Consider the following 16,660-nt stretch of genomic DNA (forward strand, 5'->3'; position numbering starts at 1 on the left):
AGCTCTTTCATACTGTTCATTGCCCTCTCCGGAATCTTCTTTGCTCTCCCAGCAGAGGACGTCTTGCAGATGACTGATGTATTTAATGGCAGCTCTCAGGGTCTGCACTTTGCTCAGTCGTTTTTCCGAATATTCTTGGGGTAGATGTTTCCGGAGTCTGACGTAGCCTTCATTCACGCACTTCACCCGCTGCCTCTCCCTTTCATTCCTCTTACGGACGTAGGATGGTCCATAATAATTGTCACCATTGTCATACTGCTGAGCAGGAGGTTGGGCAGAGAGGCCGTACAGGCTGTTGTAGTAATGCTCTAACCCCGGGGTCTCCATATAGGAGAAAAGGGTCATGTCCTGACAACGGTGCAACTGGTACATCTCAGAGGGCAAATGGAACATCATGGATGTATCCACACAGAATGGGGGCAGCGACAGGGAGGACGGGGTTAACATGTCCCCAACAATTTTCGCCCTCTCCAGTGAATTGTATGGATTGTTACTCATTGTTCTGCCAAAACCTGAAGAATTAGAACATTATTATTATAAAGGACACAAGTAGGGAGGAGGGAGAATACATTACTTATCCTGTACCGATCCTGAGTTACATCCTGTATCATACTCCAGAGCTGCGCTCACTATTCTGCTGGTGCAGTCACTGTGTACATACATTACATTACTTATCCTGTATTATACTCCAGAGCTGCGCTCACTATTCTGCTGGTGCAGTCACTGTGTACATACATTACATTACTTATCCTGTATTATACTCCAGAGCTGCGCTCACTATTCTGCTGGTGCAGTCACTGTGTACATACATTACTTATCCTGTATTATACTCCAGAGCTGCGCTCACTATTCTGCTGGTACAGTCACTGTGTACATACATTACATTACTTATCCTGTATTATACTCCAGAGCTGCGCTCACTATTCTGCTGGTACAGTCACTGTGTACATACATTACATTACTTATCCTGTATTATACTCCAGAGCTGCGCTCACTATTCTGCTGGTACAGTCACTGTGTACATACATTACATTACTTATCCTGTATTATACTCCAGAGCTGCGCTCACTATTCTGCTGGTACAGTCACTGTATACATACATTACATTACTTATCCTGTATTATACTCCAGAGCTGCGCTCACTATTCTGCTGGTGCAGTCACTGTGTACATACATTACTGATCCTGAGTTACATCCGGGTTATACTGATGGGCTCCACTGGGTGCTGATGTATTTTTGTCCTGTGATAGATCTCGCCTTATATCTATGTCGCTCACATGTGACCAGTACCATGCAGCCTCCTGTACTATAATGTGCACTACCCATTCCCATGATTCAGCCTGCTATGGTATCCTGGTGCACATCTTACCTCCCCGGTGCTGGACCACTCTCCTGTACTCCCATTATGGAGCCTGCAGACATTTATAGTGCCCAGGACAATGCCGCAGTTGTGTATACATGAAGCAGTGCTGGAATTATTACTCCTAATTCCACTAAACAAACAGGGAAATCAGAGACGGCTGCGGCCCCAACAAGAGTCCTGTTTATGGGACAATATGTGAGGTTTGTGTTGGCACTTTCTTTGTACGCTTTTTCCTGCAGCTTTACAGTGAATATATGGCCGTCATCTCCCTGCATGGTTACATCGGTGTTACTGCAGAACAGCCGGTGGTTGTCGGCCTCACCATGACTCCTGATACTGAGCGAATGCTTCTGATAATGGGTCCTGCCTACTGTATAATGCTTCATGATAAGATTGCATTGCCCAGAATACAAAGCAGCAGAACATTATGTGATCCAGAAGGAACTACCAGGCGGTGCGAGCTCAGAGTAGTGAGGAAGTCTGTAAGATAACTAATCATTTAGGAGAACATGTTTGTGTAACGATCGCAACTTCCAAAGAGATGTAGCATGCAGAATGAAGCTTTGGGGTGACAATATTGAGGCAGATTCCGGTAACGTGACCAATCAGCGAAGGACCTAAATGTCACTACCTGTGTCATTACGGGTCCTCTTCCTGAGGCCTCTGATTGGCCACAGTGATCACATGACTGCTGAAGTCTCTGATTGGACACAGTGATCACATGACTGCTGAGGCCTCTGATTGGACACAATGATCACATGACTGCTGAGGCCTCTGATTGGACACAATGATCACGTGACTGATGAGGCCTCTCATTGGCCATAGTGATCACATGACTGCTGAGGCCTCTGATTGGCCATAGTGATCACGTGACTGCTGAGGCCTCTGATTGGCCACAATGATCACATGACTGCTGAGGCCTCTGATTGGCCACAATGATCACATGACTGCTGAGGCCTCTGATTGGCCACAATGATCACATGACTGCTGAGGCCTCTGATTGGCCACAGTGATCACGTGACTGCTGAGGTCTCTGATTGGCCACAGTGATCACGTGACTGCTGAGGCCTCTGATTGGCCACAGTAATCACGTGACTGCTGAGGCCTCTGATTGGCCACAGTGATCACGACTGCTGAGGCTTCTGATTGGCCACAGGGATCACGTGACTGCTGAGGTCTGCTTGGACACAGTGATCACGTGACTGCTGAGGCCTCTGATTGGCCACAGTGATCACGACTGCTGAGGCTTCTGATTGGCCACAGGGATCACGTGACTGCTGAGGTCTCTGCTTGGACACAGTGATCAGGTGACTGCTGAGGCCTCTGATTGGCCATAGTGATCAGGTGACTGCTGAGGCCTCTCATTGGCCACAGTGATCACGTGACTGCTGATGTCTCTGATTGGACATAGTGATCACATGACTGCTGAGATCTCTGATTGGCCACAGTGATCATGTCACTGTTGAGGCCTCTGATTGGCCACAGTGATCACGTGACTGCTATGGCCTCTGATTGGCCACAGTGATCACGTGACTGCTGAGGTCTCTGATTGGCCACAGTGATCACGTGACTGCTGAGGCCTCTGGCCACAGTGATCACGTGACTTCTGAGGTCTCTGATTGGCCACAGTGATCACGTGACTGCTGAGGCCTCTCATTGGCCACATTGATCACAAGACTGTTGAGGTCAATCAGTGGCTTTACCGCAACTCTGGAAGAGACCCAGAGCAGTGGGGGCAGGTGTGTATGGTTTTTTTCTGTTTTTCTTCCTCCTCCAGCTGATCATTAAAAGCGTTGTCCATTTTTGTCTGATTATATCGTCAACCAATATTGATGAAGAACAGATTTGTCCCTCACCAGGCTTTCAGTGCCTTTATTTCATGGACGCTTTCCATCTCCTTTATTGAAATACCTTTTGCATGAATCTCTTAGACAAGTCATTGGGGTTCACTTACTTCTTCTCCTGCACTGTGGATGTTATGCAAGGTGCTCAGTATCGGACATGACGTGTACAATGGTTTGTTACTGACATTCGGTGATATCACTAATTGCCGCTTGTAATACACAGGTATCGCCGCAGAGGAATACAACACAAGACACATAAACCAGGGACTAACTCAGTGTTTATTCATCTCGACATACAAATCTCTGAACATCGAGAAATTCCAGACTCAATTCAGCTACAAAACAGGTGGAGCAGGGACCGCTGTCTCTCCATTCCACTTCAGGGAGGGGGGTGGCAGTCACATGACTAGGTTAGCTCCATATACTTTAGGAGAGTTCCTGTGTCTCCGCACATAATACTGACGGTAAATACAAGCGTGACCAATGAGACTTAATCCGCAGGACTCCATATAAGTCATACTAATAATAATCAGGGGAGAATTTCCAGTCTAAAGAACTTTACAGCTGCTGCTTTGTTACAATGTATTAGTATAGGTGAGCGCTATTACCTTGGTTGATTTTCACAGCATTGCAGTAAATGAAATCCTGCTACAGCAGACAGACAGCAGGGCGCAGATAGTGTCTCGTGATTGGGGTTCACATTGTACAATGTTAGGTAGCAGAATTTTGTTGCGGACTCTGCAACCGAAATTTGGCAACAACTATGCAAAGTGTGAATCCGGCCTTAAGTCTGAGGCCACAGGTTGCAGATTTGGCTTTCCACCCAGATGCAGCAAAATCTGCAACAAAAAACACAACTTTCCCTCAACTCCGAGCCTGGATTCCAAGACCGGACCGAGATGTTTCCTCATCTCTCGACTGTTAAACTAAAAACATTGTAACAAACCCTCAGCTCGGAGAAGTATTCATTCAGGGACGGTGTTCAGGCTCGGAGTGAAATCAAGATATTTCCATTCACCGACAGCAACTTGAGATTAAAGCACAAAGTCTATTAGACAGCTGCAGGATGGTTCATTTTCCTGTGTATATAGCAGGAGGCAAACCCGTATACTACAGTCAGTATATAACTAACCACAAGACCGCGCTACGACCCCCCCCCCCCCAAAAAAAAATAAGAGCGACATTAAACCTTCCAGTTTAGAGAAAATGTCAGACTGTATTTACAAGAAGTCTCGTGTCCGTTCTCTGCCCCTGCAGACACATGAGGACATGCACTGGTAGTATATAGATGGATATACTGTACCCTGCTGCACTATATACACTATATCTCCTACAATGCAGCACAGCAATGATGTCTGAGAGATGGCAATCCTGCAGATCATTACATTTATTGCACAGGGTCTTCATCCTGTCGCGTATGATCCGAGGGGACGTATCCATCATGCGAGGAGTGTGTAGGCAGCGGCCGGTCACGCGGCAGGCGACAGAGATGAGGTCTAAGTCCTTCAATTAACAAAGATGCAAAAAATCACAGGGACAAGAATCGATTGATGCAGGAGGATGAACACGTGATCGCGGCGGCGAAACAATATATTAACCATTTTATTATTAGGAACATCTGTATATACAAAGTGGTCACTACCCGAGAATCGGCGCGTTACAGGAGACCCTGCAGATTCCTGGAGAGTAGGGCAGCTCCACAAAGATAAGACATAAGCAGGAATCGGAACGAGGACTGCGAGCGCCCTGCGATTAGCTCAATACAACATGGCGGTCAAAGACGGACTTGCGCTGTTCTTGCACCTGTAGTTTCCAGCGCTGCTGAGCGTATTCCACCTTGTTCAATACATTGGCGCGGCTCCTGGAGCGGGCTAGAACGTCGTGGGCGTTGGCGAAAGGCTGGTGATCCTGAAAGGGAGAAACGCAAGACGTTAGTCACGGGGCAATGATGCCAATAACGTGACGCAGCGTTTACTGCAACCCTGTGTGAAGAGCTCTGCTTACAGTCAGTGAATGGCGGCATTAAAGGGATTCTACCATTAAAATCACATTTTTTCTCGATCACACGTAGGAATAGCCTTAAGAAAGGCTATTCTTCTCCTACCTTTAGATGTCTTCTCCGCGCCGTCATTCAGTAGAAATCCGGGTTTTCGCTGTATGCAAATGAGTTCTCTCGCAGAACTGGGGGCGTCCCCAATGCTGCGAGAGAACTCTCCAGTGCCACCTCCATCTTCTTCTGGATCGGCCTCTCTGCATGTCTTCTTCCGGAGCTGGGTTCAGGGCCTCGGGCAGAGCAGACTGCGCATACCCGCAACCACAAGAAAAATGGCCGCTTACACAGTAAACTGGTGTAAGTGGCCATTTTCTTGTGGACTGTGAACATGCGCAGTCGGCTCTGCCCGAGGCCTAGAAGTATGAACCCAGCTCTGGAAGAAAATGCGCAGAGAGGCCGTTCCTGAAGAAGATGGAGGCGGCGCTGGAGATTTCTCTCGCAGAATTGGGGACACCCCCAGTGCTGTTTGAGCGCTGAGGACCGCCCCCAGTGCTGCGAGAGAACTCATTTGCATACAGACGAAAACCGGGATTTCTACCGAACGGCGGCGCAGAGAAGACATCTAAAGGTAGGAGAAGAATAGCCTTTCTTAAGGCTATTCCTACGTGTGATCGAGAAAAAAATGTCACCATTCACTGACTGTAAGCAGAGCTCTTCAGACATTAGCTGTTGGAAGAGGTCATGTGTCCCAGCAGCGGCTCAGTCCTATTCAAGTGAATGGGGCTGATCTGCTTGTGATCTCACACAATGTACGGCGCTTTGCTTGGGAGTCGGTGAAGAGGCTGCAGTGCTCACCCAAATGCTGCAGATCTGTGGGGTTTTTAGGTGTCAGCCATCCACCAACTACACACTGATGGCCTATCCTATCCTAAGGACTGGTCTTCAAGTTCTAGAAAACCCCTTTAAGACATATCTGCCATGTGCCCCCTCCCCGTTGGCTGCACCTGCCAGGTGATACACCCAGAGTGCTCATTATAAAGAGCTGTTCACACCTTTATTTACATCAGGGGGGTGTCGGCATTGGGCACAGAGCCCAAAAGGGACCAAAACCACAAGCGTTATGGCTTTGAAACCTGCGTAATGACAAATACAGTGTCCTTGTCACAGCAGAGGGGTCGTCACCATCACCCAGCTTTCCTATCAATCTGGCCAGCCATGCTGTAAAACATTCAGAACTGTACTGAAGGCAGCCAAGGCATCAAAAACCTAATGTCTGCCCCCTAGAGGTACTGAGATATAATAGCAAAGCTGCTGCGACATCTCTCCTTGTGGGGAGGGGTCAGACAGGTGATATTTCTAACGTCTGTCCTTGTATGACATAGGGACACCAGTAATAATAAGTAATGCAACCATCCATTGTCACACGACATGTTTCTAAAACACGGGCAGCTGACGGGGGCTGGGCACACGGATCGGGTTACCCCTTTGTTATAGGAATCAACATACATGAATGAGAGATCTGGAGCCAGAACACGACACGGTGTGAGCGCGGCATTATTGTCACCACACCTCGCCTCTGCTTTGTAAACAGGCGCTATTGTTTCGGGGATTTGATGTGTAACGGGAAGTTATTGCTGCAGCCCCCAAAACTGTGGGTAAGAACCAACTGATATCCTAAAGGGCAGCTCCGCTTACTGATGACAGGTTTATAATATGGAGCGACTACTTATATGGGTCAGAGCCCTATTAGCGCTTAGGGAACCGCAGCGTGTGTTCAGACTCACCCCAACATCGTCATCGTTCTGTATGAGCTGAGAGTGACCAAAGAGACGTCTCTTCAGTATGGGCTCCACCAGGGTCAGGTACACCATGTAGAGCAGCAGAAGACCCAGGATGGACAAGTAAATGATGATCGTCACCTGCAGAGACACCAAAAACAGCAGCTAAGTGCAAGGAGAAGGGAACCAACCATCACCAAAATCTAACTGTCCTTCCCTAGAGTAGGAGCCTAAACTAAAGAGGGGTTTTCTGGGATTTTAATACATTTATCAGTCTAACCATAGATCCACTGAAGAGGCTGCAGTCAGCCATGTCACATTCATATGGACTGTTTGTAACTCAAGTGAATGTGGCTGGCTGCAATACCAAACACTACCACTATACAATGTACAGCGCTATGTCACTGTGTACATACTGTACATTACCTAACTTATCCTGTACTGATCCTGAGTTACAGTCACTGTGTACATACATTACATTACTTATCCTGTATTATACTCCAGAGCTGCGCTCACTATTCTGCTGGTGCAGTCACTGTGTACATACATTACATTACTTATCCTGTATTATACTCCAGAGCTGCGCTCACTATTCTGCTGGTGCAGTCACTGTGTACATACATTACATTACTTATCCTGTATTATACTCCAGAGCTGCGCTCACTATTCTGCTGGTACAGTCACTGTGTACATACATTACATTACTTATCCTGTATTATACTCCAGAGCTGCGCTCACTATTCTGCTGATCTCACCTTGATGGTGACCGAGCTCCTCTCTTCGTATTTACACTCGCAGCGCAGACAGTACGCCTCCACGTCACTTGCAGGCACAGGCATGGGAGTCACCATATGGAGACAATTGCTGGAGCCAAAAGAAATGATAAACATTGATCAGCTCGGTGATATCATAAGATGAGAAGGTTTTTGGTTTCTCCTGAGATGTGGTGTTTTATATAATCTTATAATATTATGTGATGCTGAATTCTTCTCCGCTGTATAACTGACCTATACCAGCGAGCTGTGCTGTATACAGAGGCCGGGCCTGACAATCCCTATTGTACAGAATCCTGCACACCTAGATTAGTGCTTTGTTACAATGTATCAATGTAGACACAGCAACACAGATCTCTGCACACGACATTGGTACACTGTAACAGACCGTGCACTGTGTGAGCAGGACTACAAAAAGACAGAGCAGAGGTCTGGTCTCGCCCATCAGGACATGTTCACACAGTGGTTTTTGACAGGAACTTATTTAAGGACAGAATTCAAAAACTTCTTAGTACATGAAACAGCAAAAACTGCAGCGGACAAGCACAAGCTGAGCAACCCCAGGAAAGCAGGAGGAGTCGTGACAGTGTGAACTACAGCTCAGTACATTCATGTCTCATAGCGGTGACAGATAGGGGGCGCCGGTGGACACTGACCAGTCCTTCTGCGTCGCGTTCCTGTTGTATATGTTCCCAGGTTTGTCCTTGTATGGGGGGCAGATACATTTGCAGCGCACGTCCTCCGAATTCTGGAAATGAAGGAAAACGATAAGATGAGAAATCCAAAAGAAAGAAGTGAAACTGTAGTCACCCTGAAGTGGGCGGGGTCAGCAATATGTGGTGGGTGGGTCGGCGGTGAACCAGGTCTATGTAGAGGAGGGGTCAGGGTGTGAGCTGGATGTATGTGGGGAAGAGGTCAGGGTGTGATTCAAGTCTTTGCAGGGAAAGGGTCAGAGTGTGATCCAGGTCTATGATGGGGAGGGGTCAAGGGGGAATCTCATTCCAGGCAGGGGTCATCGGGCTCTATGTTGGGGTGAGATTTGGAAGTGATCTATTTATATTTGGGGGGAGGCCTAGCAGTGATCTGGGACTGTGTGTGGTAGGGTTAGGGGTGATCTGGGTCTAATCTGGTTCTATGTTGGGGAGGGGTCAGTAGTTTGCTGGAGCTATGCCAGAGAGAAGAAATTACTAGGTTCTATAATGGGAAAGGTGGACGGTGGAGATCAGGGGAGGGGTCACAGGGCGACCACACAATATTCGGGGGAGAAGTCAGAGAGCGATCACACACTATTCAGGGGAGGGTTCAGAGGGCAATCACTCATTCAGGGGAGGGGTCAGAGGGCGACCACACTCTATTCGGGGGAGGAGTCAGAGTGATCACACACTATTCAGGGGAGGGGTCAGAGGGCAATCACTCATTCAGGGGAGGAATCAGAGTGATCACACACTATTCAGGGGAGGGGGTCAGAGTGATCACACACTATTCAGGGGAGTGGTCAGAGGGCAATTACTCATTATTCAGGGGAGGGGTCAGTGTGATCACACACTATTCAGGGGAGCGGTCAGAGGGCAATTACTTATTATTCAGAGGAGGGTTCAAAGGGCAATCACTCATTATTCAGGGGAGGGGTCAGAGTGATCACACACTATTCAGGGGAGGGGTCAGAGAGTGATAACACTACACAGGGGAGGGGTCAGAGTGATCACACACTATTCAGGGGAGTGGTCAGAGGGCAATTACTCATTATTCAGGGGAGGGGTCAGAGTGATCACACACTATTCAGGGGAGCGGTCAGAGGGCAATTACTTATTATTCAGAGGAGGGTTCAAAGGGCAATCACTCATTATTCAGGGGAGGGGTCAGAGAGCGATCACACTACTCAGGGGAGGGGTCAGAGTGATCATGCACTATTCAGGGGAGGGGTCAGAGGGCAATCCCTCATTATTTAGGGGAGGGGTCAGAGTGATCACACACTATTCAGGGGAGTGGTCAGAGGGCAATCACTCATTATTCAGGGGAGGGGTCAGTGTGATCACACACTATTCAGGGGAGTGGTCAGAGGGCAATTACTTATTATTCAGAGGAGGGTTCAAAGGGCAATCACTCATTATTCAGGGGAGGGGTCAGAGAGCAATCACACTACTCGGGAGGGGTCAGAGTTATCACACACTATTCAGGGGAGGGGTCAGAGGGCAATCCCTCATTATTCAGGGGAGGGGTCAGAGTGATCACACACTATTCAGGGGAGTGGTCAGAGGGCAATCACTCATTATTCAGGGGAGGGGTCAGAGTGATCACACACTATTCAGGGGAGCGGTCAGAGGGCAATTACTCATTATTCAGAGGAGGGTTCAAAGGGCAATCACTCATTATTCAGGGGAGGGGTCAGAGAGCGATCACACTACTCAGGGGAGGGGTCAGAGTGATCACGCACTATTCAGGGGAGGGGTCAGAGGGCAATCCCTCATTATTTAGGGGAGGGGTCAGAGTGATCACAGACTATTCAGGGGAGGGGTCAGAGGGCAATCCCTCATTATTTAGGGGAGGGCTCAGAGTGATCACAGACTATTCAAGGGAGGGGTCAGAGGGCAATCACTCATTCAGGGGAGGGGTCAGAGTGATCACAAACTATTCAGGGGAGGGGTCAGTGAGTGATCACACACTATTCAGGGGAGGGGTCAGAGTGATCACACTACTCGGGAGGGGTCAGCTATGATCAGGGTCAGGTGATTATGAGTCATACCAGGGAGTGGTCAGCTGATCAATCTGGAGGAAGAGTCTATATGTGTTTGGCATTATGGTCTATGCAGGGGCGGGGTCTGGATCTATGCAGGGGCGGGGTCAATGCAGATCACAGGGTGTATATAAGAGGCAGGGTACATAAGTGTATACACATAGGATGATGACAAGAGTATATTCACACACAGACCCTTATTTATACAGTATACAGGGATATGGTGCGGCATCATATACTGTAGTGTCGCGTCCACACGCTGCGGCTTTTCTTACCTTTTCCTCAGAGCTGTACACCGGGGCCAGCACCAGGATCGCCACCGCCGTGTATGTGTATACCATTAAGGCCGCCATCATGTATAATTCCCGGCAGCACCGACCCTGCAGTCAGCTGACTCTGGCTGATAACAGGCTCTGCCCCACTTCCGGCTGACTTCCGGGTCAGTGCGCGCCGCAATAGTCTTCCCGGCGTAGAAGAAAGGTTCCGCTTCCGCACTTGGCTCTGCAGAGGGAACGTCTGACACCTGGCGGCCGCCGAGGGCACTGCAGCCATAAACATGTACTCCTCTATATATGGTGAGTGAGGGCTTCGTTGCATTTGCATTGGGGGTCCTGGGGCTTCAATTTGTGTCTCTGAGTAAGAGGTGTGAACAGACACCAATAATGAATGAGACCCACACTGCAGACTCCTCCTATATAGTCCTATACACCATGACGGATATCACTTGCACCACCTGGTGCTCCAGAGCTGTTCTTCCTACTTTAGCGGACACAGTCACACATGTCGGAGGCTTTTAGTGTTGCTATAAAAATCTCGTAAGCTGTGATTTTTTTCTGTTTGCTGTGAAATTAACAGCGCAGGATCTGCGACACGACACATCACGTGCGGCTCCTGCTGAGATTTCGCACATGGATGATAAAGCAGCGATTTGCGTTATTGATTGCATGGGGCTGGGGTATGGCTGCTATGGCCTAGTTGTAGAAGTTTACCATGGAAACCCGTGTCCTGCTGACTGCCTCGTACATCTGGTCTCCGCTGCCGCCCACCTGCTCTGGGTTTTGTGTTTGTGCAAGAAAAGTCGCCTAATTAGATTGTATGCAGTCAATGTGGGACGGAGGAGGGGGGAGAACGCCGCCATCATGTGCCCGGGATACAACTCTCTTATATTCTATCCGACACCAGATGTCAGGAGGCGAAAAGTGACATCCAACGGCTGCAAACTCCACACAGACCTAAGGCCCTGTTCATATCTGCGCCTGGTATTGCATTCGGGGAGTTCCCTTGGGGGAAGCATTTAGCAAAGAAACCACACGGACTCCATAGACTATAATGGGATCCCTGTGTTTTCCCCAGGGGTGTAGTTATAGGTGCAGAAGTTGCAATCGCTACCAGGCCCTGGACCCTAAGGCGGCCCCTAAGTTCCTTCTGCCACATAAGATATACCACTATTCTAAATGGCAGACAGTATTAGGCGGCCACAGTACAGATTTGCTCTGCCATGTTCTAATCCCTCTTTATTAGGTGTGTACAGTCACCTAGAGCATCTGCTGCGGGTCTTCTCTTGTGCTGTCCCTCTGACGTCACTTGCAGGACCTGCTGAGCCCCCCGTTGGGGCTGCCTGTCACCTAACAGGTGGGATAATCCTCTCCCCTTGTATAAAGGCCACGGCCCCCAGGGGTCTCACCTGTCTAATTGGACTGAGCTATCTGAGCGCGGCGTGCGGGCAATGCACCGCCATCAATCAGGTAAACGGCAGGAGGACAGTGATGGCACAGGACGCAGCGTGACACCAGATTACAACAGCAGCTTCAGGAGTTGTCGAAACCCCCGATCTGCTCCACAGATGTACAATTATTATACTGCCATCTGTATGCATTGGGTTTGCTACAATGTATCAGTCTTAAACACGGCTGTGATACATATTTGCCTTGTATCATACAATGTATCAGACTGGACACATTACAAAACATTGTCTAGAATGAATACAATTGTAACAAACTCTCATCAGCGTTCAGATTTCCATTTGGGGAGTCCGCTTGGGGACCCCCCCTAACGGAAACCTATCCGCATTAAAAAGCGGTTACTATGGAGTCTGTGGGTTTCCCAGGTAAGCGCTTTTTAATGTGTATAAGTTTCCATTGGGACTCCCCGAACGGAAACCCAAACGCTGATGTGAAGCGGGCCTGAGAAGTAATAGGTCAGGAGGGTTTCGGCCTCCAAATCTACCGCAATTAAAGGGGTTGTCCAGGAATTACAGGCAAATCAGGGGCGGTATAAAATATTTTTCGAAAAATCCGTATTCATCTACCCCTGGCGCTCACTTGTACAGTCCTGGACTCCTATCCCTCCTCTGCTGGAACTCGTGGGGGTGGGACATGTCTGAGTGATGTCATCGGTCCCTCTCCAGACACCTCTGAGGTCATTGGTTCGTCTCAGCAGTCATAGGAGCCTCTCTGCTCTGGCCCAGCAAGTCCAGGAACCGGAGAGAAAGAGGACTGGGACTGTACAATGGAGGACTAGGGATAGGCCAGTTTGACTTTATTTGGTTTTACACCAGCCCCCGACTACTCCTGAGTCTCCAGTAATTCCTGGACATTCCCTTTAATGTTTCCATTCACTGACTACAAGCATCTTGAAAATCAGACAACTTTGTATACTATAAGGGTGATGTTTCATTTACAGTACAGGTCACTGGCCCTTTAAGAGCATTTCCCCCCCCTTCCCCATATATTCCTGGTTCGTTAGTGTTACTTGATGGTTGCTCTGTGACTCATGTCTACTACTGAGCGAAGCTGATGGTGCGTGACAGTGTCGCAGTCTGTATCCGGCCAGACTATTACAGACCCGCCACGACTCCTGCATTGTGCATTAACCATGTTACTGTCACCCGCTGGCACAGCCGGCCACTGACAGAGACTCATATGATGGGGACGAAGAAACAAGACCAATGAGAGATTGGAGTCATTACTGTGGTGTCTGTGTAATGTGCCCGACCCCGGCCCAGGCACAGAGCCCAGCGGGCGCCATTACTAGAAGGGAAGAACTTTCCAGAACAAACCAGCTCTGCAGACAGTATCAGACATCAGACGATTAGATACACAGCTCAGCAGACAGTATCACACAGGATAGGATTAGATACACAGCTCAGCAGACAGTATCATACAGGATAGGATTAGATACACCGCTCAGTATACAGTATCACACAGGATAGGATTAGATACACAGCTCAGCAGACAGTATCACACAGGATAGGATTAGATACACAGCTCAGCAGACAGTATCACACATCAGAGGATTAGATACACAGCTCAGCAGACAGTATCACACAGGATAGGATTAGATACACTGCTCAGTATACAGTATCACACAGGATAGGATTAGATACACAGCTCAGTATACAGTATCACACAGGATAGGATTAGATACACAGCTCAGCAGACAGTATCACACATCAGAGGATTAGATACACAGCTCAGCAGACAGTATCACACAGGATAGGATTAGATACACAGCTCAGCAGACAGTATCACACAGGATAGGATTAGATACACAGCTCAGTATACAGTATCACACAGGATAGGATTAGATACACAGCTCAGCAGACAGTATCACACAGGATAGGATTAGATACACAGCTCAGCAGACAGTATCACACAGGATAGGATTAGATACACAGCTCAGTATACAGTATCACACAGGATAGGATTAGATACACAGCTCAGCAGACAGTATCACACAGGATAGGATTAGATACACAGCTCAGCAGACAGTATCACACAGGATAGGATTAGATACACAGCTCAGTATACAGTATCACACAGGATAGGGTTAGATACACAGCTCAGTATACAGTATCACACAGGATAGGATTAGATACACAGCTCAGCAGACAGTATCACACAGGATAGGATTAGATACACAGCTCAGTATACAGTATCACACAGGATAGGATTAGATACACAGCTCAGCAGACAGTATCACACAGGATAGGATTAGATACACAGCTCAGCAGACAGTATCACACAGGATAGGATTAGATACACAGCTCAGCAGACAGTATCACACAGGATAGGATTAGATACACAGCTCAGTATACAGTATCACACAGGATAGGATTAGATACACAGCTCAGGAGACAGTATCAGACATCAGAGGATTAGATACACAGCTCAGCAGACAGTATCACACAGGATAGGATTAGATACACAGCTCGGCAGACAGTATCACACATTAGATACACTGTTATGGGCTGTAGTGCGGTACAGTGACTCACTATTGGCGGTTTGGCATGCATTACTGTTTATTATAAGAATATTCGGTAATAAATGTTTTTTCTAGTGAATATTGGCACGATTCATCAGAGACAGATTGTCTGTGCAGACATGGCTAATAGATTCAATGCTTCAATGCTCACCTACAAGTGGAGAAGGCGGCCATCTTATGGGTCAGGCTATACAATCGGGGAGGCCGGAGGTGCTCAGGACCTCATACCTCTACAGGGTAACCACCACCTAGTGAATTACACACTGTACAAAATGGCCCCCTCCCCTGTATGTAGGTGACACGTCCAGTTTACAGGCCTACTAAGTACTGCCGTTCTTATGGCCAGTTATGGCATAACTTATAGCAACCAGATTGTTCACGTAGTGCTTGCTCTGGAGTTGCCATAGCAGCATGAACTTCCTGTCATGTGATCTCCAGTTTCCTGCCTACTGTGGAGGTTACCCTAGCAACCCCAGAGCAAGCACAACATTTCCCATGACTGGAGCAGTGAGGGAAGAAAAACAAAACAAGGTGTCACCATTTACTATAGAGCCTCAGATTTAAAGGTACAGCCACCCAGCCTAATTAACTCTATATTGGCCATACTCTCCTATATGGTTGCTGTAGGTTACACCCCCGCCCACATGACGTTGTATAGAAGCCAATAAATGAATCACCCGTTCATTTCCGGAGTCACTGATGACCTATGACACAAGATACAGAGAGTCCGGGATTATAATGATATGGACCCCCCCCCCCCCGAGCTCCATATTTGCGCCATTTTTCTGTCATTCGCGGACTGATATATGAGCCGCGTTGTTAAGGTGCAAAGTGACCCCGAGAGATCAGAGAATGGCTTGTCTATGGCTTGTCTAGTAATAGGCATCATGTAAGGAGATGCAGAAGATTGCAGGGACTTGTAGTTCCCCAAGTGGGTAAGAAGCACAGGCCCAGGGTCATGGAATAGTATCAGAGTTATATGTAAACCTGCAGACTGTTATAACCCACTGCAGGCCTTTGCTGTAGACTATAGGACTAATATCTCGCTATATGTATATATATACAGTGATAGCAGCAAAAAGTATTCACCCCCTCCAGACCATGTCCGCGGGTCACACTGGGGGTCTGTGTACACCACCTCATATTACACCCAGGAACCAATAATGTACTAAAGGACAGTAATAGCAGCCAAAGACTGGAAATACAAGATGGAAGATGGGCCAAATCTCGCTCAGCCCTCAGCTATTCTTCCCAGCAGCTCCATACACATGTAGTCTGAGTTCTGCTGAGTATGCATGTGCTCTGAATGGGGAGATGGGAGAACGTCACTGCCAGACCCCTCTGTCCCCTGTAATCTATTCTGTCTTCCTCCAGACCCCTCTGTCCCCTGTAATCTATTCTGTCTTCCTCCAGACCCCTCTGTACCCCTTTAGTTTACTCTGTCCTCCTCCAAACCCTTCTGTCCTCCTCCAGACTCTTGTATCCCCTTAGTAAATCCCATATCATCTTGCAAACTCCTCTATCCCCTTCAGAATCCTCTGTCTAATAAAGATTACTCTCTCTCCCTCCAGACTAGCCTGTCCTCCTCTGTCCCCTCCAGACCCCTCTCTCCCCCCCTCCTAATTCCTCTCTCCCCCTCCTTATACCTCTGTCCCCTACAGACTTCTCTCTCCCCCTCCTCATACTTCTGTCACCTCCAGACCCCTCTCTCCCCCTCCTCATACTTCTGTCACCCCCAGACCCCTCTCTCCCCCTCCTCATACCTCTGTCCCCTCCAGACCCCTCTCTCCCCCCCCTCATACCTCTGTCCCCCCCAGACCCCTCTCTCCCCCTCCTCATACCTCTGTCCCCTCCAGACTCCTCTCTCCCCCTCCTCATACCTCTGTCCCCTCCAGACCCCTCTCTCCCCCTC

The 16,660-nt window shown here is 48.3% G+C and overlaps 1 protein-coding gene across 1 annotated transcript; it reads right to left on the reverse strand.

Annotated features, from left to right (window-relative positions):
- Nucleotides 1-3,467: 3,467 nt before the first annotated feature.
- Nucleotides 3,468-10,912, reverse strand: TMEM9B (TMEM9 domain family member B). Its single transcript, XM_075280951.1, has 5 exons — nt 10,761-10,912; nt 8,408-8,499; nt 7,734-7,842; nt 6,985-7,119; nt 3,468-5,115 (listed from the first exon to the last, which is right to left on the reverse strand). Exons 1-5 carry the CDS (start codon nt 10,839-10,841, stop codon nt 4,960-4,962), a joined length of 573 nt encoding a protein of 190 aa, XP_075137052.1. The 5' UTR covers nt 10,842-10,912; the 3' UTR covers nt 3,468-4,959.
- Nucleotides 10,913-16,660: the final 5,748 nt, after the last annotated feature.

Source organism: Leptodactylus fuscus, chromosome 7 (assembly GCF_031893055.1).
Source record: "Leptodactylus fuscus isolate aLepFus1 chromosome 7, aLepFus1.hap2, whole genome shotgun sequence".
NCBI classification, from domain to species: domain Eukaryota; kingdom Metazoa; phylum Chordata; class Amphibia; order Anura; family Leptodactylidae; genus Leptodactylus; species Leptodactylus fuscus.